A 25,100-nucleotide genomic window follows, 5' to 3' on the forward strand; every position below is an offset into this window, starting at 1 on the left:
AAGCGTCAAAAGACAAGATGAGTTGATGGAAAGAGCGTTGAATTGATGAGCACAAAAGTTCAGCTCGTACAATAGGCAATGAAGGTCTCAGCGTCGTCATCGCATTTGAAAGGACTGCCTTGCAGACCAAGGGCAGTGGGCGGTGCCCGGTAAGAGGGGCAGAGGCAGTAAGACATGATGCCGAGACGCATGAAGCGAGGGGGATTAGCTCAAATGGTAGAGCGCTCGCTTAGCATGCAAGAGGTAGCGGGATCGATGCCCGCATCCTCCAGGTCTGAGTTTGGATCTCCGGAAGCCCGGTGCTCTTGTTTAGCTTCTGCGACTTCTGACAGGTGCTCCTCCGTTGCGGAGAGAATGTCCTTCAGTTGTCAAGCGTTGAAGGGCCACACCTCCTTCCCAACCTCAGTCTGCACTGAGTGCGTCTCCGGCATTTTCTATTCCAATTTGTCAGCTTAGCAAGTGAAAAGTATATCCGAGTGAAAACAGTGCTGATAATACTCTCACGAATTGTTAGAAGACGTGCTTTTGATCATCGATTGCTTAACAATCACATTCGTTCGACTTGAGCCATCAAGCTCGTAGTTTTCCTTCAAATCTTGAAAGCTCTCAGTGAGAACATCATAGGCTGCAGGACGCCCCGTAACTTGATTACTTCAACAGAAAGAAGAGCAGACAGCTCGACAAATATGTGAGGCGCAGAGAGCGCAAGGCGAGCCGCACACGTTTCGGTGGCTGAGAGAGGGCAGTTTTTGCTTCTGCATTTCCCAAGTAAGGACGCATGACAACAAGCGATCGCGGTGCTCATCTACGACACAGTGGTGATGAGTTTTCAGTACGTGTTCTTTTGAACGAGCAATGAGGTTGCCGCCTTGGACAGCTGACTGCACGCTCTCATTGTGCCACGTGATGAGAATTCACCAGGCTCCTTCAGTCATTAGTCACATTCCATCGTTTGCCATAAGCAGACGCTGCGAAGTGATGTGGATATCAGTTCCCAGTCTTGTGGAAGAGGAGGAAAAGAGCACACGAGAGCTCGTCCGGGAGTTGAACTCGGGACTTCTCGCACTCTAAGCGAGAATCATACCACTAGACCAACGAGCCACAGCAGCACTTTCTATTTCAATCTGTCAGCGAGCTTGAGGATGGGGAGAGGCGCCATTCGCTCGTCCAGTCAGACCTTCATCAATAAGTCAAGAAAGCTGCAATTACACGACTGCCTTGCAGACGAAGGGCAGTGAACTGTGCCCGGTAAGAGGGGAACAAGCGGCACTAGGTGACGCCGAGGCATAAGTCCCAGCGAGGGGGGTTGGCTTGTATGGTACAGCGCTTGCATTGCATGTGGGAGATAGCAGGATCAATTCCCGCATCCTCCAGGTGTGTGCTTAGAGCTTGATGTGCCGAAAGGTGTCCTTTAGCCTGTGGTCCCGCCTTACATGGAGAGCATCGTGCAGCTGTCAAGCGTTTCGCAGCCACGCCCCCTTTTCATCTTCTCTCTGGCTTAAGCGTCACTCCGCCCCTCTCTCTTGACATTTCATGTCAGCATGTCAGAAGTCCGAGTGACATTTTTAATGGCTGAGTGAGGGCACGATGCTGAAGCAGAGAGGCCACTTCAGCCACAGAGACTTGTGCTAGGTGAGATCTGAAAGACAGACTCGCAACAGAAACAGACCAAAAATGTATCGGTGAGATCAAAAGGCAAATGCAACATTCAGCAGAGGGCGTCTAAAGATTAGGGAACGGGCGACTGAAATCCATGTGAGGCAAACTTTCCGGTGTGTGTACTGCAGCTGGGCTTGTTGGCGTAATTGGTAGTGCGTCAGTCTCGTCATCTGAAGGGCCTGAGTTTGATCCTCACACGGGGCAGGGCTGCTTCCTCTCTTGCTCTTTTCAAACACTTGCGGCAACTGTTCGCTCATAACCACGTCTGGAATGCGTGACCTTTACACGGGCGAGAAGCAACACCGCATCCCTTTTCTAAAGAACATTCACATTCAGAAATAAGTCAAGAAATTTGCCATTACTTTTGCTCGCACTGCTGTCAGCCTGCCCATGTTGCCAAAGAAAGATTCACTCGGCGTCAACATGACAGAACAGCGATCACTTGAAAACAATGTTCCACACTCCGTAAGCAAGAACTTCAGTGTTTGCAGTCACCCGATATGCCGATAGTCAAAGGAGCGCAAAACACGAAGCTTCAAAAGACAAGATGAGTTGATGGAAAGAGCGTTGAATTGATGAGCACAAAAGTTCAGCTCGTACAATAGGCAACGAAGGTCTCAGCGTCGTCATCGCACTTGAAAGGACTGCCTTGCAGACCAAGAGCAGTGGGCGGTGCCCGGTAAGAGGGGCAGAGGCGGTAAGACATGATGCCGAGACGCATGAAGCAAGGGGGATTAGCTCAAATGGTAGAGCGCTCACTTAGCATGCAAGAGGTAGCGGGATCGATGCCCGCATCCTCCAGGTCTGAGTTTGGATCTCCGGAAGCCCGGTGCTCTTGTTTAGCTTCTGCGACTTCTGACAGGTGCTCCTCCGTTGCGGAGAGAATGTCCTTCAGTTGTCAAGCGTTGAAGGGCCACACCTCCTTCCCAACCTCAGTCTGCACTGAGTGCGTCTCCGGCATTTTCTCGTCCAATTTGTCAGCTTAGCAAGTGAAAAGTATATCCGAGTGAAAACAGTGCTGATAATACTCTCACGAATTGTTAGAAGACGTGCTTTTGATCATCGATTGCTTAACAATCACATTTGTTCGACTTGAGCCATCAAGCTCGTAGTTTTCCTTCAAATCTTGAAAGCTCTCAGTGAGAACATCATAGGCTGCAGGACGCCCCGTAACTTGATTACTTCAACAGAAAGAAGAGCAGACAGCTCGACAAATATGTGAGGCGCAGAGAGCGCAAGGAGAGCCGCACACGTTTTGGTGGCTGAGAGAGGGCAGTTTTTGCTTCTGCATTTCCCAAGTAAGGACGCATGACAACAAGCGATCGCGGTGCTCATCTACGACACAGTGGTGATGAGTTTTCAGTACGTGTTCTTTTGAACGAGCAATGAGGTTGCCGCCTTGGACAGCTGACTGCACGCTCTCATTGTGCCACGTGATGAGAATTCACCAGGCTCGTTCAGTCATTAGTCACATTCCATCGTTTGCCATAAGCAGACGCTGCGAAGTGATGTGGATATCAGTTCCCAGTCTTGTGGAAGAGGAGGAAAAGAGCACACGAGGGCTCGTCCGGGAGTTGAACCCGGGACCTCTCGCACCCTAAGCGAGAATCATACCACTAGACCAACGAGCCACAGCAGCACTTTCCATTTCAATCTGTCAGCGAGCTTGAGGATGGGGAGAGGCGCCATTCGCTCGTCCAGTCAGACCTTCATCAATAAGTCAAGAAAGCTGCAATTACACGACTGCCTTGCAGACGAAGGGCAGTGAACTGTGCCCGGTAAGAGGGGAACAAGTGGCACTAGGTGACGCCGAGGCATAAGTCCCAGCGAGGGGGGTTGGCTTGTATGGTACAGCGCTTGCTTTGCATGTGGGAGATAGCAGGATCAATTCCCGCATCCTCCAGGTGTGTGCTTAGAGCTTGATGTGCCGAAAGGTGTCCTTTAGCCTGTGGTCCCGCCTTACATGGAGAGCATCGTGCAGCTGTCAAGCGTTTCGCAGCCACGCCCCCTTTTCATCTTCTCTCTGGCTTAAGCGTCACTCCGCCCCTCTCTCTTGACATTTCATGTCAGCATGTCAGAAGTCCGAGTGACATTTTTAATGGCTGAGTGAGGGCACGATGCTGAAGCAGAGAGGCCACTTCAGCCACAGAGACTTGTGCTAGGTGAGATCTGAAAGACGGACTCGCAACAGAAACAGACCAAAAATGTATCGGTGAGATCAAAAGGCAAATGCAACATTCAGCAGAGGGCGTCCAAAGATTAGGGAACGGGCGACTGAAATCCATGTGAGGCAAACTTTCCGGTGTGTGTACTGCAGCTGGGCTTGTTGGCGTAATTGGTAGTGCGTCAGTCTCGTCATCTGAAGGGCCTGAGTTTGATCCTCACACGGGGCAGGGCTGCTTGCTCTTTTCAAACACTTGCGGCAACTGTTCGCTCATAACCACGTCTGGAATGCGTGACCTTTACACGGGCGAGAAGCAACGCCGCATCCCTTTTCTAAAGAACATTCACATTCAGAAATAAGTCAAGAAATTTGCCATTACTTTCGCTCGCACTGCTGTCAGCCTGCCCATGTTGCCAAAGAAAGATTCACTCGGCGTCAACATGACAGAACAGCGATCACTTGAAAACAATGTTCCACACTCCGTAAGCAAGAACTTCAGTGTTTGCAGTCACCCGATATGCCGATAGTCAAAGGAGCGCAAAACACGAAGCCTCAAAAGACAGGATGAGTTGATGGAAAGAGCGTTGAATTGATGAGCACAAAAGTTCAGCTCGCACAATAGGCAACGAAGGTCTCAGCGTCGTCATCGCACTTGAAAGGACTGCCTTGCAGACCAAGAGCAGTGGGCGGTGCCCGGTAAGAGGGGCAGAGGCGGTAAGACATGATGCCGAGACGCATGAAGCGAGGGGGATTAGCTCAAATGGTAGAGCGCTCGCTTAGCATGCAAGAGGTAGCGGGATCGATGCCCACATCCTCCAGGTCTGAGTTTGGATCTCCGGAAGCCTGGTGCTCTTGTTTAGCTTCTGCGACTTCTGACAGGTGCTCCTCCGTTCGGAGAGAATGTCCTTCAGTTGTCAAGCGTTGAAGGGCCACACCTCCTTCCCAACCTCAGTCTGCACTGAGTGCGTCTCCGGCATTTTCTCGTCCAATTTGTCAGCTTAGCAAGTGAAAAGTATATCCGAGTGAAAACAGTGCTGATAATTCTCTCACGAATTGTTAGAAGACGTGCTTTTGATCATCGATTGCTTAACAATCACATTCGTTCGACTTGAGCCATCAAGCTCGTAGTTTTCCTTCAAATCTTGAAAGCTCTCAGTGAGAACATCATAGGCTGCAGGATGCCCCGTAACTTGATTACTTCAACAGAAAGAAGAGCAGACAGCTCGACAAATATGTGAGGCGCAGAGAGCGCAAGGCGAGCCGCACACGTTTCGGTGGCTGAGAGAGGGCAGTTTTTGCTTCTGCATTTCCCAAGTAAGGACGCATGACAACAAGCGATCGCGGTGCTCATCTACGACACAGTGGTGATGAGTTTTCAGTACGTGTTCTTTTGAACGAGCAATGAGGTTGCCGCCTTGGACAGCTGACTGCACGCTCTCATTGTGCCACGTGATGAGAATTCACCAGGCTCGTTCAGTCATTAGTCACATTCCATCGTTTGCCATAAGCAGACGCTGCGAAGTGATGTGGATATCAGTTCCCACTCTTGTGGAAGAGGAGGAAAAGAGCACACGAGGGCTCGTCCGGGAGTTGAACCCGGGACCTCTCGCACCCTAAGCGAGAATCATACCACTAGACCAACAAGCCACAGCAGCACTTTCCATTTCAATCTGTCAGCGAGCTTGAGGATGGGGAGAGGCGCCATTCGCTCGTCCAGTCAGACCTTCATCAATAAGTCAAGAAAGCTGCAATTACACGACTGCCTTGCAGACGAAGGGCAGTGAACTGTGCCCGGTAAGAGGGGAACAAGCGGCACTAGGTGACGCCGAGGCATAAGTCCCAGCGAGGGGGGTTGGCTTGTATGGTACAGCGCTTGCTTTGCATGTGGGAGATAGAAGGATCAATTCCCGCATCCTCCAGGTGTGTGCTTAGAGCTTGATGTGCCGAAAGGTGTTGTAGATTATGCCTGTGCTCCTTCGAGCAGGGGGGAATTAACCCTGCTGGCTCTGACGGCGAACGCAGTCGCTTTAGCAACTTTTTGCTCAGAGCGACTTTGGACATCATACTCCCAGGCTTTCTGCACGAATCTCTTGATATCAGTCATTTTCATGGTCTGTGCATCTGTATGCATTAAGATCATCTTTCTGACTGACGGGTGGAGATTCGCAATGAATAAACCCTTGAAATGTGTGTTCTCTTCGCAACCCTCATCATTTCGCCCTGCAAAATAAGTTCGTCTAAGTCTCTCGTAATATTCGCGAGGGGACTCTGCTCTCTCGTGCTTAATGTTAAGAGCGGCGGCTATCGCAGCAGTCGGGTCAATAAACGCACTGTATTCTTCGATAAGTGCTTGACAAAGCTGCTCAAAGTCATTACAGACTTCTTTCATCTGCCTAGCCATCCACTCATGTACAGCTCTGCTGGTAGTTTTCCTGACCAGAAACACTTTCTCCTGTTCTGTGGCGTTTGGCAGGTACTGCAGGTAATACCTGAGGTCTTGAATATAACTCTCGATATTATTCTCTGACACTGCGGGGTCAAATCTCTCTATGTCCTTCGCTAGCTCTCTCAGAGAATGGAGATTTATTCTCCTAGCTTCTCCGCTGACGGAGATATGGAAGAGATCGTGGTCAGACCTGTCGCTGCTAGAGAGAGTGCTTAATAGCGACTCGAATTCAGACCTTTTAGCAACCATCGTTAAACTTAAAGAGTATTACTTTTAAGTACGAAATCACAGTTTTACCACAGAAAACCACAAGATCAAGTATGCAATCAACCCGGTAGATCGCAAAAGATCACAAAACAATCAAGCACTGCTTAAAGAGCAAGGGGAACTTTTTCTTTCGGCTTTCAGCACACTGTATTGTCGTGTATGAAACCCGCGGCGTTTTATATTGAATTATTCCGCTTGGTTGACTCATTTCAGTCTTGCCACGCCCGTGCCAGGGACGCCAAATAATGTAGGGAAAACTGGTTCAGGGACGCCAAATAATGTAGATTATGCCGGTTCAGGGACGCCAAATATGTAATCATAGTGGCTCTCTGAAGGCACCAGTTCTGTAGGGTTTGGGCATTTACTGAGACAATTATTAATTGTAGCAGTAAATCACAAAGTTGATTCTTTTGATGGCTTTAGAATCCAACCATGCGACATAACTCAAACAACGCGCACACACAGGTACTAATACACGAGGATACATTTATTAATACATAGAATATGCATATAAACCTGACAGATCTTATCGAGAGGGTTATCAGAATACAAAAGATATATATTCAATCAGTTACAAAGAGTTATACATATCAAGAGGACATACGTTCAGTATATCATTCATTAAGACCGTTTCGTAAAGTGAACTTGGTTACAACTTCTACATTAGATACTCAAAACAAGTACATAACTCTTAGGAATTAAATTGATATCAACTGGTTTGGATAACAATTGAATTCTCGAGCTGTAATGCATTGAAGTTGAATACTCATCCAATCTCTGGGGATTCAGATCTCCTGCGGGCACAAAGAAACAGTTGCAGGCCGTTGCTGTCCAATCCGCGCTCTCTGGCTCGGTGCCAGGCTGTGCTGTGCGGCTTGCGACGGTGCGCTGCTGATGCTCATTGTTGGCTTTAACTAGCAAAGTTTGTGCACAGGAGAAAAGATGACTGTGGGTCCCAGCAAGTCAGGAAGAGGACCGGTTCGTTCCTGATGAAGAGCTAGTTCTGAATAGTGATTCAGCTTTCCACAGTTCCGACCTGTTCACGAGGCCTGCTGCTGGTTACTCTCTGGCAACCTCCACTCTAGACTCTTAGAACAAAGGAAAGTTCTGGCACTTGGACACACTGGCCGTTCCGTGGTTGTCCGGGCTGAGTCTCAAGATGGTCAGGAGGCGCGCTGCGAGAATGTCCTGCCCTTGGGAGCCTTCTGCTCCTGGGCCGTCCTGCCCTGGAATTCTCCTTTGAATTCCCTTTAGAATTGTTGGATCTGAATCTGAATCTGAATCTCACAGGCTCTCTGTGTTGCCTGTTTTTACCTGGAGGAACTTTAGCTCATTGATTGGCTGAAAGTTCCATGGGCATCAGAGTCCCACGTGGGTTACTCGGCCCTACCAGTCCCTGATTGGTTGATCAAGGTGAGATATGAGTCACTTAGTCCTGACACTTAGGAATGCAATCCAGATGTCCAACTCGCACTCCCTAGACAGATAGGCGCCAATGGGTGACCATTGATCATGATAGCCAGGCTTAGCTAAGTGCATCCCCCTTTGGGAGCTGTCCTTGGACCTTAAATCACCTTGCATGAATGGTTTCTCTGTGGCTGCACCACAGAGATGAACAGAGAAATGAGGCCTAATTTGGGAAAGCTCAGAAACACTTAATTCTGCCTTATTATTAAGCCTCGCCGCTACATATCCCCCCTTTTTGAAGGTCACGAGGTCCTGAGGCGTTGTTGCCTTCAAAACAAAACAGAGTTAAGTGATGTCCCTTGCCATTAGAACATTAATCTTAAATGTCTACATTACTCCTCGAGAATTCATACCGGAACCAGCATTGGATACAAACAGGATGAATAACATCTGGAGTATGTATAAACACGGTAGGAGACATTATCTCAGTCTAGGAATTACACATCAGGAAGTTCACTGTCAATATCTGATACCTCTGTGGTAGATATTTGGGGAGAAGTCACTTCCTTTCTTTTGACATGCTACCTTTGACTCATTCATGCTACCCAGAGTACATCTTGATGTGAGAGTACATCATTCAGAGTACACTGTCAGTCATGATCCAGCTACCTGGCAGTAGTGTTACAATAACAACACTTCCTGTTCCCAGCCCCCGATAAACCACAACACCTGTGTTGGGTATCTGCTAGGGTGGTTTGGAGGTTTGTTCCATTAAAGCAAACTAACTACCTGTACCTCTTCAGGGCTTACTGTTTCTTGGATTTCTATCCAATTGAATAGTGTGGCACCTGAAGGCATCTTAGACCTCAAGTTTGGTCTTATATTGTCTGGTTCCAGACCGTACAGTGTTAAGTTACCATGCTGTACTATGGCCTCCTCGGGAACTTACAGGAAAACTATTGGTTAGATAGCTGCATTGTGGTAGCTGTATCATGCCCGTCACAAGTCATAGTGTCAGTTAAATGTGGTGTGCTGACCAGCCATTTACTTCCCACCTGCTCTTCATGGGGTTCATTAACCTCCCTCTGCTCGTTAGTAGCTTTACACCCTTCATTGGTGAATCGTTTAGACACAGCCAATGGATAGCTTTGGTAGCCATACCCATCTCAAGATTTGGAACCAAATTCAATCTTGGATTGCCTTCTGGGTGAGCTATGAGCGATGGGGTTAATGTCACACACTCCTCTACTGAGAAGAGTGGAATCAAGTGGGTTGGGATTTGTGCCGTGGTTAGACTGGTTACAGTGGCACTAAACTCCCTTAACAGGTCTTGTGTCAACATTCTGGCCTGTTGCACACAAGCATAAACCCACTGTATAACACCAACAATCATGTCCACTGTTTGGGGAATAAGGTTTAACCCTGTTGCATAGGAAGTTGCCTGTAGGGTTTTCCCTAAGCTTTCCAACTTTTGCTGCTGTTGATACAGTCTGTCACTACCCTCTGGCATCTCTGACACCTGCCTTCTTGGGGCAGTCAGGGTGAGAGTGCCAGTAGCACACAAACCTACCAGAAAAAGCAAACGTGCAACAGTGGCGGCAGCAATCAGTCCTCCCAAAAGTCTTTTCGGGTGGCTGATCCCAGTCATCTCCTTCTGGGTGACTGTTGCCTTTCTAAGCTGGCGCAGCATGTACATGGTGTCTTCCTCAGTATGCCATGTGGCATCTTGGGCACCAACCTCCTGGAAATCTGGGGAGATCTGACGCAGCGGCTGATGCTGCTCCTCCTTTTCCAGGGCATCTGCTTTTTCGATTTGTTCATGCCTGTGCTCTAGGAACCCTGCAGGGGGCAGTGCAGCGGTGGAGCATGCCTGACCCTCGGCTGAGTGGTCATCTGGAGCACCTGAGTGATCTGGGATTGTTACCCCATTCTCAATGTTCAGTTCCACCCTGCACACTTCCTGATTGAGGAATCCCTCTATCGGCATGTTTACAATCGCTCGCTGGGGGTAGGTGTAGGACACCTGCTCGCTCCCCCCTTCCCTCGCTAGGGGTTCAGGGAGCTGCCCCAGCACTGGGATAGCTAGTTCACTGTCTTTGAACTTACTATCACTCACCAGGCCCATGTCAGTGCAGGCTGGGGTTCTGACACCCATCTTTGCGATGTCCTGCACTGGCAGGCGGGTGGCTTGACCATCCAGCTCCAGTCTGGGTGAACCACTGTTGGTCAGACTCAGACTGACAGACTGAGCTGGTGGCTGTAAGAAAACCGGCTCGGCTTTCATTCCCTGTCCCTTCTGGGGGACTGGGTGTGTTGGCAACCCTGCCGTTGAGGCAGGAACAATCAGGTCAGTCTCACTCACTACCTGGTAGTTGTGAGAAATAATGTTACCTGACTGCAGGTTCCCTGGGTCAAAGCAGAGGGAATCGGCATCTGGGAACAGGTGTGTCCACAGCGCAGTAGTCTCAGCGTCCAGCTGGACCTCCTGTCTAACCTGTGAATGTTGCACCAGGGGCACCTGGCGGTGGCCCTGTGACAGCTGCTCAAGCAGATCCTCACTAATAGAGGACCTCTCAGCGCTAAGGGTGAGGGCTACATCACCAACCTGCTCTCCTGCCATCTGGATCCCTTCCACCACTGCAGGGTGGTGGTCCTGACCCCTCTTGGGTGCCAGGGTGTACAGGGAAAGCTCCTTTTCATCGCAAGGTGGGGAGATCTGCTCCTCTTTAGGGATGTAAAAGGTGTGTGCTTTACCTGGTGGATCAGGCGGCTGCTCGGAGCACCGCTCCTGTGGCAGGGAGGCTGTTGTGACCTCAGCCGGGACACGACTTCCCTGTATATCTGGGGAACAAGGAAATATTTTTATTTCTTGTCCAGAGGGAACAGAAGGAATCTTCACATAGGCTTCTGTGTTCGGTGGGCACTGTGTGAGCACAGTCTGCCTCTTGGCCCCCCTTTCCTTCTGTACAGAAGGCTTAGGAGCCTTGACCTGTTTCCACACCTTGCCTTTCTGGTGATCCACCAAAGGTTCCTCTCTGAGTCGCATGCCCTTTTCTTTTTCTACCCGTTTGAGCTTGCCGTGTGACATCAAACACCTTTCAACCTCAGTGTCAATCAGTGTCTCACTGGGTAAGACATCTCCCATGGCAGCCTTGAGGTAAAAGCTTCTTGCTTTTCCTCTGCGTTTTACTGCCTGCTCTGTGACTTCAGGGGTGGAGTCAGCACTCGCTTGGGAGTGGCTGACCTCATCCAGGCAGGAACTCTTCCGCTCAATCAGATAGACTGAGGGAGGGAGAGGGGGCGGGTCTCCGCCTCCTCCAGTGGAGAGTATCAGCTCATTCACGCTTCCGGCAGCCTTGGGGAGCGGTTGTCCCTGTCCTAATAAAGGTTGTTCAAGCCTGGCCAGGCGGGCGGCTACTGAATCCTTTTGTTCAGCCTTTTCTAGCCCTTTCCCTCCCCCGGTGTTCTCATGGCACTTAGGACGCTGGGTGCGGTCCTGTGTGAGTGCTTTGGAACGGGGCTTAGCCAGCTCAGGAGCCTGTGCTCCTTCGAGCAGGGGGGAATTAACCCTGCTGGCTCTGACGGCGAACGCAGTCGCTTTAGCAACTTTTTGCTCAGAGCGACTTTGGACATCATACTCCCAGGCTTTCTGCACGAATCTCTTGATATCAGTCATTTTCATGGTCTGTGCATCTGTATGCATTAAGATCATCTTTCTGACTGACGGGTGGAGATTCGCAATGAATAAACCCTTGAAATGTGTGTTCTCTTCGCAACCCTCATCATTTCGCCCTGCAAAATAAGTTCGTCTAAGTCTCTCGTAATATTCGCGAGGGGACTCTGCTCTCTCGTGCTTAATGTTAAGAGCGGCGGCTATCGCAGCAGTCGGGTCAATAAACGCACTGTATTCTTCGATAAGTGCTTGACAAAGCTGCTCAAAGTCATTACAGACTTCTTTCATCTGCCTAGCCATCCACTCATGTACAGCTCTGCTGGTAGTTTTCCTGACCAGAAACACTTTCTCCTGTTCTGTGGCGTTTGGCAGGTACTGCAGGTAATACCTGAGGTCTTGAATATAACTCTCGATATTATTCTCTGACACTGCGGGGTCAAATCTCTCTATGTCCTTCGCTAGCTCTCTCAGAGAATGGAGATTTATTCTCCTAGCTTCTCCGCTGACGGAGATATGGAAGAGATCGTGGTCAGACCTGTCGCTGCTAGAGAGAGTGCTTAATAGCGACTCGAATTCAGACCTTTTAGCAACCATCGTTAAACTTAAAGAGTATTACTTTTAAGTACGAAATCACAGTTTTACCACAGAAAACCACAAGATCAAGTATGCAATCAACCCGGTAGATCGCAAAAGATCACAAAACAATCAAGCACTGCTTAAAGAGCAAGGGGAACTTTTTCTTTCGGCTTTCAGCACACTGTATTGTCGTGTATGAAACCCGCGGCGTTTTATATTGAATTATTCCGCTTGGTTGACTCATTTCAGTCTTGCCACGCCCGTGCCAGGGACGCCAAATAATGTAGGGAAAACTGGTTCAGGGACGCCAAATAATGTAGATTATGCCGGTTCAGGGACGCCAAATATGTAATCATAGTGGCTCTCTGAAGGCACCAGTTCTGTAGGGTTTGGGCATTTACTGAGACAATTATTAATTGTAGCAGTAAATCACAAAGTTGATTCTTTTGATGGCTTTAGAATCCAACCATGCGACATAACTCAAACAACGCGCACACACAGGTACTAATACACGAGGATACATTTATTAATACATAGAATATGCATATAAACCTAACAGATCTTATCGAGAGGGTTATCAGAATACAAAAGATATATATTCAATCAGTTACAAAGAGTTATACATATCAAGAGGACATACGTTCAGTATATCATTCATTAAGACCGTTTCGTAAAGTGAACTTGGTTACAACTTCTACATTAGATACTCAAAACAAGTACATAACTCTTAGGAATTAAATTGATATCAACTGGTTTGGATAACAATTGAATTCTCGAGCTGTAATGCATTGAAGTTGAATACTCATCCAATCTCTGGGGATTCAGATCTCCTGCGGGCACAAAGAAACAGTTGCAGGCCGTTGCTGTCCAATCCGCGCTCTCTGGCTCGGTGCCAGGCTGTGCTGTGCGGCTTGCGACGGTGCGCTGCTGATGCTCACTGACCGGCTAGTTAGTGTTGGCTTTAACTAGCAAAGTTTGTGCACAGGAGAAAAGATGACTGTGGGTCCCAGCAGGTCAGGAAGAGGACCGGTTTGTTCCTGATGAAGAGCTAGTTCTGAATAGTGATTCAGCTGTCCACAGTTCCGACCTGTTCACGAGGCTTGCTGCTGGTGCTCACCTCGGGTGGATCCTCTGGTTACTCTCTGGCAACCTCCACTCTAGACTCTTAGAACAAAGGAAAGTTCTGGCACTCGGACACACTGGCCGTTCCGTGGTTGTCCGGGCTGAGTCTCAGGATGGTCAGGAGGCGGGCTGCGAGAATGTCCTGCCCTTGGGAGCCTTCTGCTCCTGGGCCGTCCTGCCCTGGAATTCTCCTTTGAATTCCCTTTAGAAAAGTCCACAGAATTCTCCTGAATCTCTTCTGAATCTCACTGAATCTCTCAGGCTCTGTGTGTTGCCTGTTTTTACCTGGAGGAACTTCAGCTCATTGATTGGCTGAAAGTTCCATGGGCATCAGAGTCCCACGTGGGTTACTCGGCCCTACCAGTCCCTGATTGGTTGATCAAGGTGAGATATGAGTCACTTACTCCTGACACTTAGGAATGCAGTCCAGACTGGCACTCCCTAGACATATAGGCACCAATGGATGACCATTGATCATGATAGCCAGGCTTAGCTAAGTGCATCCCCCTTTGGGAGCTGTCCTAGGAAACCTTAAATCAAAGGAAACCTTAAATCAGCCTGCATGAATAGTTTCTCTGTGGCTGCACCACAGAGATGAACAGAGAGATGGGGCCTAATTTGGGAAAGCTCAGAAACACTTAATTCTGCCTTATTAATAAGCCTCGCCGCTACAGAAGCATAAATTACCTTACACTCAATTTAAACACAAGCTGTCTTTAGCCCTCTAAGCTGGTTCATACAGAAATGTAGAGATCCAGGCTCAGAACACACAGCTTCATTAGCGTATACATATGCAGGACAGCTAGAGAAGACGTTTTACAGAGGATGGATTTTTAGAAACATCCCATCAGTGACATCATTGAAGTCAACTCCTAGGTACTGTAACTGTCGTGTGGATAGTTTCACAAGAATCACACAAAGGTTTAAGCATCGCTTGTTCTAGATAAAACTGCAAACAACAACAACAACCCATAATGTACTTCTTTGCGGCTCTGTTTGCCCAAATCATATATTCACAACGTGAAATTTAGAAAATAATATTACGTAACCAAAATCCGCAATATGGAAACAGAACCTGTGTAATTGTTGTTAGATGATGTACTCGTAACATTTTTATTAGACGAACTACAACATTTAAAAAATGACTTGTATGTACTTGATATCTCTAATCAATCCACGGCGACATTGTTAAAAGCAGAGTCCCAGCACAAAACAAAACTAAAACGCCCTGGGCATACCGTTTCGCGCTTCTTATTTGTTGCTCAAAAGTAATTTGACCGTATGAAATGCATAATATAAACCTAGAAACATATACGTGAGCAGTATTTACGTACTGTAGTATCGGTGTTAAGACATACCTCTCAAATACTGTAAATCAAGTTAAAAATATCTCAAGACCGATTTTGGTCATAATGAAACCATGTTTCGAGTTATATCTCCCTCTCTCGTACATGTTATTTTCCCTATTTAAAACTTTTACTGTAATTTAACACGTTTAAACACAACATCGTCATTTCTAAAATTACTATTATATTTATGACATCATCTCATTACCCGCCATTAAACTCGTCTCCCAGTATGAGCAGTGGGACAGAGAGCTGGGAGAGAGTCAGCATGTGTTCATGAGTCAGGGACGGGTTTAATCTCCACACTGACAGCAGGCAGCAGCTCAAGGTCTTTATCTGAATCCCCAGTACAGAAGACAGGATAGATCTTCTCCCCCTGAGTGAAGACCATGTCAGTGAAAGTGTAGAGATGAGCTCTGGACTCCACTGTGTAAAAGGAGACATTTCTCTGCTCAATATCCACACACACCCCCAGCTTCCTGGGCCGCAGACTGAGGGGGACAGGGGTCTCAGAATCAGTGAGAGCAGAGAAATCAGGGTAGTAGTCCAGACACCAGTAACCCTGCTGGGGAGAGAAGCTGAACTCTCCTTTCCTCTCTGCAGACTCTCTGGTCACTCCTATTCTCCAGCTGTGATTCAATTCCACCTCCCAGTAGTGTCTCCCTGAGGTGAAGACCTCCCTGCTCACAACACATTCCCAGTCATTGAATCTGTGAGGATTGTCAGAGAGATCCTGTTCCTCCTCTACCCATCTCACTCTCTTCCCATCCCCAGACAGGCTGAGCTCACAGTGAGCTGTATCAGGGTCCAGAGTCACAGCAGCTGGGGAATAAAACAGCAAACATCACAACAGGCTCCTGCTGATTACATTCCAGTTCAACTCCATTATGCTGTGAAATGTCTTTGTCCCCCAAACACACTGCGTGAGAAAAACAAGTAAATTACTCATTATATATTTTCCCTTCCAGAGAAACGACATATTCTGTCATTGTTTCACTAAGTATTACACATGGAAGTGATCCCCAATATCCTCTAAATACAAACATTAAACATTTGTTTTCATAGCGATTAAACTTTATTTTTTTAAACAACATTATTAATAAACACAGGACTGACTGGACTGCAAGAGAAACTACAGCCCGACCACTCGCTTTCAAAAACTTCAAAACCCACCACAACGACCTGTATATTGTAAGAAACTGGACGACCTGTCTTTTAAAATGGTTTATTTCAAATCCCAATTCAGCAGCTCGTTCTTCTCTAAAACCATTTTCCTGATGACACAGAATAAAAAAGTGCTGAATTCAAAGACTGTATAATGGTCAGAAAAATCTAAAGTCAAAAGCAATAATTTGCTGAAATAAAGGACTTCAAACTTACTTTGAAAATGCCAAGAAATATCCAAAGTATTCAATTTAAACCGGAAATAACACATCCAGAAACCCGGAGAGAAAGACGAGAGAAACAGAGGCGCTCATACTGACTTCAGACTGCTCGCGCTCAGCTGTCCGCCTCTCTGATAGGAGACACCAGCTGTCAATCAGTGAGCTCTGTCCACTGAGAGACGGGGGCGGGGCTTATACATGTTCAGACTGAATGGGGGTTTTAATCAATTCAATTCAAGAAGCTTTATTCACATGACTAATGAACACTGACTTAATACTCTCCCCATACTTAATACTTCAGTATGAACTCTTAATACTTAATATTGAGTAATACGTCCCTTTGCTTGTCTGCCTGTCAATCTAGTGAAGATCAAAGATATTCTAATCAGCTCTTATTTTTTTACTCCTGGAGCCTAGAGAGGCTGACACAGCCACCTACATGAATTTATAAAAACACCTGAATTCATTTCTGGACTCAGAGCGCCTTTAGTTCAGTGATGAGAGAGGACGCACTCTTCTGGTCAGTGCAGCTCTGAAGCCGACACGACAACATCTTCCACTGATATTTCACATTTGTTCTGTGTAGAACAGGACACAGAAGAATATCATCACACTCCTCTTTCTGGAAAACAATAATCTAAAGGAGCATGTGTTCTGTCTCTTGTACACATGAAGTACAGCACTGTGTCAGTGAGTGTTCCCGGGGTAAATGTGTGTCGTTTTTACCATTTCTGTGACAAGTAGAATTGACACAGCTTTCCAAACGTCTGTTCTTCTTGATGTGAAACTGCAGAAACATGTCCTGTACAGGGTGTTTGCTCACTCTTTAAACACTGAACAGAATAAATTTACGATGACTTATACCTCCTGTTGGCTTCCTGTCACTGTAACTGTTGGTCCCAGTAAACAGCAAGCCAACAATGGACAAACTGTATAACGGGCTGTGTGCTGTCCTGAATTATTTTTCTTTTTGTCTGTCATTCCTCTATCTCTTCACATTCATCAGCATAAAATACGCAGAAATACTGTTTCTTCTCCCTTCAAATTACACCTCCCTTGCATTTTACTGTGTAATTCCCAATTCAAGTGCATTTGATGTCTGCATACTGTAGTTTAAAAGCGTTTGAGGATTTTGCAAGTGACCAACAATAACATAAGACATTCTTATTTTAGTAGGAAACCAAAAACAACTGAAGGACACCAGAATAAGTCTCCACAGCTGAAAGGTTCTGTTTCTTCTCTTTTCAGCAGGAATAAACCTTTACTTGTAACTTTGCAGCCTACGCATGCTGACACAGCTACCTGCTTGAACTACTAACCAGGAATTTATTACTCTTGACCTACAAATAGTTTCTCAATTCAAACAAAATTTCCTTAACTTTTATTCTTAGACACACAGTCACAGTGTCACACTAAGAAGACACTGAAACACAGAAGCTAAATTTCCTCCTCCTGCCCTGTGAAGACAAACCCAAATCTGAGGTAAAAACTACAATCATTGCTGACAGTAGTGATTACGATGAACTGATGTTGAAATGACTGATCTATTCTGAGTCAAACACTACACTGAGTCTCTTACTGAACCCACATCACTGCAGCCTGTCTCAGCAGAGCTCACAGCTCTCAGATGAATTCTCCAGCCCAGGAAACAGATTCCTTACTGACAGATAAACACCCCCAGCACCCCTCTCTTACCAGGACTAATAAGACACCTGATGGTCAAGAGCCTCAGACTCTGGAAGAGAAACAGGCCACAGAGTCTCTTACTGACTGGACCTGAGAGCTCTGTCAGGACACACAGATATGCGCCCCAGATTCCCCCTTTTGAACTTCCCTAAAACTGTTTGCCATTGTCACACCCCCCTGTCTGTGAACCTGCCCTGATCCTCTTCGTCTCCTCCCCGATGTCCTTCTCCACTTACTTCTGGATTATACCGTCTGCCAGGGTCCTGAACTACACTTCACACACTGGCTCCTGTTACACCAGGACAGACTCTAGCCTTTAGATTGAAACACAGGACGGAGATAGAAATTCCCACCAAGAAACTTTGATTGATCTTCACAGCCCACATGTAGGATGTTACAGAAACATGAGAGTGAAATACATCTCCTTCTGTTTACAGACCATGAACAACCATCTCACATTAAAAAGACCTTCTGGTCTCAAGACCTCAATAACCCCAGACACTAGGGCTTAAAACAGCATCTCTGTCATCAAGAAGAGACAGACCTACCTGCAGCACTGCACAGCCACTGCCATTCTGAAACACAGAGATACAGACACTGTTAATCACAGTCACACACTGGAACACAGAGACACAGACACTGTTAATCACAGACACACTGGAACACAGAGAAACGGACACTGTTAATCACAAATACACACTGGAGCACAGAGACACAGACACTGTTAATCAGAGTCACACACTGGTAATAAGATGTCAGTACAGTCACTGCTGTCAGTCAACAGAGTTTCACACAGTGTACATACGTGATTTAGGTAGAGGAACTCGCTTCACAGGATCTGCAGAGGAGAAGTAGATCTTTATTGTATTAAAGACCATTCTTGCTTCTTACCTGTTATTATAGCAGAGTTTATACTACAGTCTGAAGTCAGTACATTTCAGGATCCCCAGTCTCCACTGCAGTGTGGATCAGAGTGTCAGTGAGTGTGAGCAGCAGTGGCTGTAAGACTGGAGTCTCACTGAATAAGACTGAGCAGCACAAGGCAATAAAACACACAGACACATCACAGGACACCCTGGAGTCTGGTGCCTGAGCCACTGAGAGAGATAAGAAAGAAACACAGTCTGTCCACAACAGCGAGCAGTAATTTCATAAAGAACCAGCGGTGATACTGAGAACTGATCATTGCTCAGCCATCATTGTCCTGTACCCACAGTGTCCAGTATCACTGACTGAGTGACCTGTACCCACAGTGACCAGTATCACTGACTGAGTGACCTGTACCCACAGTGACCAGTATCACTGACTGAGTGACCTGTACCCACAGTGTCCAGTATCACTGACTGAGTGACCTGTACCCACAGTGACCATTATCACTGACTAAGTGACCTGTACCCACAGTGACCAGTATCACTGACTGAGTGACCTGTGCCCACAGTGACCAGTATCACTGACTGAGTGACCTGTACCCACAGTGACCAGTATCACTGACTGAGTGACCTGTACCCACAGTGACCAGTATCACTGACTGAGTGACCTGTACCCACAGTGACCAGTATCACTGACTGAGTGACCTGTACCCACAGTGACCAGTAACACTGACTGAGTGCAGGACACATTGCTGTAATAAAGTGCATTTTCTTACAAAAATGACGCCCACTGGATTTTCTGTCTGTGTGCATCTGAATGTTTCTTATACAGTGTGTCTCTGATCCACACACAGTGACTGTCTGCAAGCTTGACTTTCTGAATTCAGACGTGTATCAGAGTGTGAACCAGTGTGTGTGTCAGAGTGTGTATCAGTTTATGTATCACTGTTCCTGCTGTGTGTTTGAGCTCCAGGTATATTTCAGGGGGGAGCTGTTGTGAAAACAGACTCACAGTGTAAAAGCTCTGCTCTGGACCCGGGCTCTGGAGTCAGCAGACTGTAGACTTCAGTCACTGGGGAGACACACAGAGAAATGTCTCATCAGGGCTACAGTAACAGAGTAACAGGAATAACAGAGCTGTTCTGCTGTACTGGGACTGTAGTTCCTATTGTAGCAGGACTGATCTACTGTACTGAAACTGTGGCTCCTATTGTAACAGACTGTTCTACTGTACTGGGGCTGTAGATCCTATTGTAACAGGACTGAATCTACTGTACTGAAACTGTGGCTACTATTGTAACAGACTGGTCTACTATACTAAGCCTGTAGCTCCTATTAAAATGTTCTTGTTAATCTATATAATATATAGCACTTATATATAGTTATATAGCACAATATAACAATACTGTTACTGTCATAAAGATTTGTGAGACTAGAGCTTTTAAGATGTTTCACCTAGAAACTGACTGATAAGCTGCTCTGATAAATGCAGTCACTGCACAAAAAATCTATAAACAATATAAGAGAAAAAAAGGAAATTTATAAGCTATTCAGAAAGACATCAGTGTGTTTCTCCACCAACCTGTCATGGAAATCTTTATTGATTCCTTATTGCAAAGATCCTCCAGTCGCTCTTTCAGTCCAGAGACAGCACTCCTCACTGCCTCAGGAGAGAAGTGTGGACTGACAGGGATGCTGGGTGAGTCTCCAGCTCCAGGAGGGACACAGACAGATTGGAAATTCTGCAGCAGGGGAGAGAAAGAGGAGTTTCCAGTCAAACACAACATACATTCCTGGGGAGAAGCCAGAAGCAGCTCTGTGTGAGAGACACCCTTCTGTACTGCAGAGTCACAGAGCAGTGATGTTACCTGGAGGAAATGGATGTGATCCTCTGTGTGTGAGAGCTGGTTCAGCTCAGCATCTCTCCTCTTCAGCTCAGTGATCTCCTTCTCCAGTCCCTCTAGAAGTCCTTCAGCCTGACTCACTGCAGCCCTCTCTTGAGCTCTAATCAGCTCTGTGACCTCAGATCTTGTTCTCTCAATGGAGTGGATCAGTTCAGTAAAGATCCTGTCAGTGTCCTGTACTGCTGTGTGTGCAGAGCTCTGAGGGAGGAGACACACACTGGATTATTACACAGGAAAACTCTCAAACTACATTATGTTGTATGCTTTGTTTCCAAAGGGTACTGTCCAATGTCCAGCTGGGGCAATGTGTGTCAGTGTGTCCACTCCTCTGGTCAATACCCACTCTGAGTGACTTCACAGCCTGTCTCAGCTTCTGCAGCTCCTTCTTTCTCTCCTGGAGTCTCTGCTGGGTTTGTGTCTGTGTCGCCCCCAGCTGCTTCTGTGGAGAAACAGAGACACTCAGGACATTTCTGCTGTAAGAGAATCACATCACAGAGACACTCCTTAGAGTCACCCTGGAAAATTCACACTCTGTATCCCTGATGTCTTATCCACATGAGATGTGTTTCCTGGTCCTGTCTGACACGCTCCTGTTTCTTGTCTAATCTACACCGGCAGCGTGTGCAGCGCAGCAGAGCATGAGTCTCCACCTCCTGCTCAAGTTTTACACCTCACACCTGGGTCTGCACATCTGTATGTGAAGTGAAATGTAAAAATGAGATAATTGTGATTCTAATTATATATAAAACATAATCTAGAGATTTCAGATTTCATTCATCTCAATATGACCGGTCTTGGCATCTCCAAACAGAGGATTTCAGCACTACTGATGAGCCCGGTTGCTACTAGTTTCCCCTGCAGTCAGTGGAGACCCTGTGGCTGACGTGCTTGACTGCTGGATGAGGTTCTGGACCAGTAAGACCATGTGTTTGACCACATCTCACATCCTGTCTGCTTCTGGGAAAATTCAGATCATTTCAGAGGAGAAAAGGGAACATGTTCTGTGTCAGATCTGACTCCAGCTGAGCCCAGCGTGAGTCTTGTATTTAATAGCGCATGTGAAGGTATTATACCACAGTTTACAACTGTTTTTTGTGTCTGAGATAAACCACCTGCCTATTAGATCCCCTTCCCAGCACTTTATTTCAATCCTGTTTCTCTGCTTTCTGCCCCATAGTCCTCAATATGATAAATGAATCCTTGAGCACTGATATCGTACCAGTGGCCTTCACAACTGCTGCTTTTAACCCTGTGTGAGAAAAAGAATCATGGCTCTGGACAACCTGAACAACTTTCACCCTCTATCCAACTTTCATACCCTTTAATTACCTTTTCAAGCAAAATGTTTAGAATGTGCTGTTAGATTTCAGATAATAATCCTCTTTGAACTCCAATCTGGTTTCAGACAACTTCACAGCACAGAAAGTGCCCTGACTTCACAGCACAGAAAGTGCCCTTGTCAAAGTCACTAACGATCTTCTAATGGCTCCTGATTCTTGTTCTCTTTCTGTCCTCATTCTTACTGAACTCAGTGCTGCTTTCGACACTGTCAGCCATAACATCACACTTTCTTGTCTTGAGACTGTGTTTGGAGTTTCTGACACTGCTCTTCAATGGTTCCAGTCTTACCTCACTGATCACTTTCACTTTGTCTCTCTCTGATTTTAGCTCTGAAATTGTACCTGTTAAGGAGTCACAGTCAAAATTGAAGAACTTGGGGGTGATATCTAATCCAGACTTGACATGTGCAACAGATTGCCTAAACATCATTCTTCTACCTCAGAAATACCACCAGGCTGCATCCTACAGCCTCCAGAATTTGGCAGCCAGAATTCTGACCAGGTCTAATGCAAGTGATCACATTACTCCTGTCCTGGAGTCCCTGCACTGACTTCCTATCAGGTTTCATGTTGATTTCAAAGTCCTCATGCTCCCCTAAAAGCCTCTGCATGGTTTGACACCTCTGTACCTGTCAGAGTTACTATCATCCTACTCCCCATCTCACAACCTTCACTCTTCTAATTTTGGTCTCCTGTCTGTCCCCCAAGCCAGCACTCTGGGTGACAGGGCTGCTCTGCTGCAGCCCAGAGCTCTGGAATTCTATCCCTATGGATATCATAGAGTCACATTCCCTGAGCTCTTTCAAATCCAGACTCACAATCTTCTATTCATTAAGAGCTTTAATTTAACTGGGTCTGTTTCTGCCCCTTTGCTTTTCTGCTGTTTTATCAAACCCCTTTCTACCTTCTACCTTCGGTGTTCTGTAAAGTGTTTTGAGAAGCCATTTTAAAGATACCATACCTCCTTTCTCTGTGCATTTGTTGTGCTGTAAATTGCTTTGCCACTTTTAAAGCTATATAAAATAAAGTTTATTATTAATAATAATCCTATTGAGGTGAAATTAAAGCATGACTTCATTAATGAGGGTGCAGTCTGTTACAGAGGTGTTGAGTGTGCTGTGCAGTTGTACAGGTTCATTGGTGCTACATGAGGACAGTAAAGAGGGAAACAGTGAAGTTGAGGAGGAGGAGATAATGAACAACAGACAGAAGAACAGGAGACACTTCAGAGACACAACAGTGTGGATCACAGCTGAGTACATGAGCAGGACTCAGCAGTGGAGAGATACAGCATTATGGATACAGTAAATACAGTCAGGAGATCAGTTACAGCCCCAAATATCCTAAATATCCATTTTAAATCTTGTGCTAGACACTCAATACAGACTGAAATTCCTCACCTGTTTCTCTGTCCTTCCTGCTGCAGCTGAGACAGTATCATGGCCTCTGTGTTCATCCATTACACACAGATAACAAACACACTACTGGTCAGTACGGCAATAGAACTCCAGCAGTTTTTCATGAGTGGAACAGATCTTCTCCTGCAGTTGTCCTGTGGCATCAACCAGCTTGTGTCTCTTCAATGGAACAGCTTCATAGTGAGGCTGGAGGTGAGTCTGACAGTAAGAGGCCAAACACACCAGACAGGATTTCACAGCTCCCCTCTGTTTCCCAGTGCAGACATCACACAGCACATCTCCAGGGCCAGCAGGACTGTGAGCAGGAGGACCACTGAGCCCTGTCTCCTTCAGTTTCTCCACCACTTCAGCCAGGATGGTGTTTCTGTGAAGATCAGGCCTTGGAGTGAAGGTCTGTCTGCACTGGGGGCAGCTGTAGTTCCCAGTCTGATCTTCCTGATCCCAGCAGTTATTAATACAGCCATACAGTAACTGTGTCCACAGAGCAGAGCCACTGGATCCTTCAGCAAATCCAGACACACTGAGCAGCTGAACTGGTCCTGAGAAAATGGAAAAGTACCTTCTGCCATTTTTCTGACAAGTAAAAACTACACAGAGAGGAGCAGTAGAGACGGAGCTGCAGTGAGGCTGTTTCAAGTGAAATGAAACTGATCTCTGAGTTTCACTTCCTGGATCTGCACAGAGCTGCAGGGGTGTGAGTGTTAGGGGGTGTGATTGTTAGGGGTGTGATTAAGGATTTTAGAGGCAGTGGTTTAGAAACAGCTGTGATTTCTTTGGTGGTTGTTGTTTCAAAGAAGGTGTGTTGCTGTGGGGGATGTGAATCACTGTGTCATTTTGTGTCAGCCTGACAGAGGGAAGTTTTTTTAATAAACCTGGATGTTAGTAACTGCTCGTGTGAAGTCAATCCAGTGGTTTGTGTTCCCAATAATCAAAACAATAAAATACTAACTCATTCACACACCATGAGAAGATCAGAGCATGATGGTGACAGACAAGAGGAGGCCAGCTGGCCCATCCAGCTATTTAATCATTGGGAGTTATTTGGCTCCAGGATCTCCTCCAGCTGTGTTTTGTCACAGCTCCACATGGTGCAGACGATTTCACTGTCCGGGTGTGAGCTCTTACTGCGAACAGTCCAGCCTGTTGTGTCTCTCTCTCCAGGCCAGTGAGCCCAGCCTGCTGCCTGGCTCTGCCCTGCAGCGCGTGGGCCAGCAGGGTACGTCCAGGGCTTCGTGCTTCACCTGCGCAGTGACCCCCTGTGTGAGCCGCACAGACCTGCAGAGCGCTGCAGAGAATCACAAGCTCATCTCTACACAATTAAAGAGCTCAGGAGTTTTAGAAATGAAGCAGGTGTTTCTTTGAAATGAGCAAACAGAAAAAAGCAAATCATGACCAGACATAGTGCAGAGGAGGAATGCAGGACCACCTGTTAAAGCTTAGGTATACAAAAAATCACAGAAAGCTGTGTTATAAAAGAACATTATGAACACTGTTCGGTGTTTGCTGAAATGAGATAAACATATTTGAATTGTATTTTAATGGAAACGTATAGAATGTAAAAGTATTTTAGATGTTGTGTAGTTGTTAGCATTGAACTGTGTTGGATGCACAGAACCAGAAGCAGTAAGCAAACATACAGTATCTGATCCTGATCCATGGAGCCAGCATCTCAAGATGTTCATATTCAGAGGTAGATTGTTTAAACAACAAACTAGCTGTGGATACTGATGTCCCAGAGAGGTGGAAAGGCTGTTGCCTTAAGCCAGCTCTTTAAAATGTATCCTCAGTGAGTAACTGCTGCCATCTCATAGTGAGTTTCTTTTTTTATAATCTTTTCA

General features: G+C 46.5%; 1 protein-coding gene and 2 non-coding genes across 3 annotated transcripts; all 3 read right to left on the bottom strand.

The window, feature by feature from the left end:
• Nucleotides 1–3,218: 3,218 nt before the first annotated feature.
• trnap-agg (transfer RNA proline (anticodon AGG)) lies at nucleotides 3,219–3,290 on the bottom strand. The gene has a single exon. It is a non-coding gene; the product is annotated as a tRNA-Pro (tRNA).
• A 2,108-nt stretch (nucleotides 3,291–5,398) lies between these two features.
• trnap-agg (transfer RNA proline (anticodon AGG)) lies at nucleotides 5,399–5,470 on the bottom strand. The gene has a single exon. It is a non-coding gene; the product is annotated as a tRNA-Pro (tRNA).
• A 7,563-nt stretch (nucleotides 5,471–13,033) lies between these two features.
• Nucleotides 13,034–23,894, bottom strand: LOC148665753 (nuclear factor 7, brain-like). The gene is made up of 8 exons (XM_088632368.1): nucleotides 23,245–23,894; nucleotides 20,848–20,943; nucleotides 20,469–20,702; nucleotides 20,183–20,342; nucleotides 19,613–19,672; nucleotides 18,537–18,569; nucleotides 18,280–18,306; nucleotides 13,034–15,482 (listed from the first exon to the last, which is right to left on the bottom strand). Exons 1-8 carry the CDS (start codon nucleotides 23,302–23,304, stop codon nucleotides 14,935–14,937), a joined length of 1,218 nt encoding a protein of 405 aa, XP_088488494.1. The 5' UTR covers nucleotides 23,305–23,894; the 3' UTR covers nucleotides 13,034–14,934.
• Nucleotides 23,895–25,100: the final 1,206 nt, after the last annotated feature.

Source organism: Lepisosteus platostomus, chromosome 5 (assembly GCF_059453375.1).
Source record: "Lepisosteus platostomus isolate fLepPlt1 chromosome 5, fLepPlt1.hap1, whole genome shotgun sequence".
Taxonomy (NCBI): Eukaryota; Metazoa; Chordata; class Actinopteri; order Semionotiformes; family Lepisosteidae; genus Lepisosteus; species Lepisosteus platostomus.

Coding starts and splice junctions, on each gene's coding strand:
- LOC148665753 (XM_088632368.1), bottom strand. CDS start 23,304: ATGGATGAACACAGAGGCCATGATACTGTCTCAGCTGCAGCAGGAAGG. Junction 20,944..23,244: donor CAGGAAGGACAGAGAAACAG/GTGAGGAATTTC, acceptor GTTTCTCCACAG/AAGCAGCTGGGGGCGACACA. Junction 20,703..20,847: donor AGGCTGTGAAGTCACTCAGA/GTGGGTATTGAC, acceptor CTCCTCCCTCAG/AGCTCTGCACACACAGCAGT.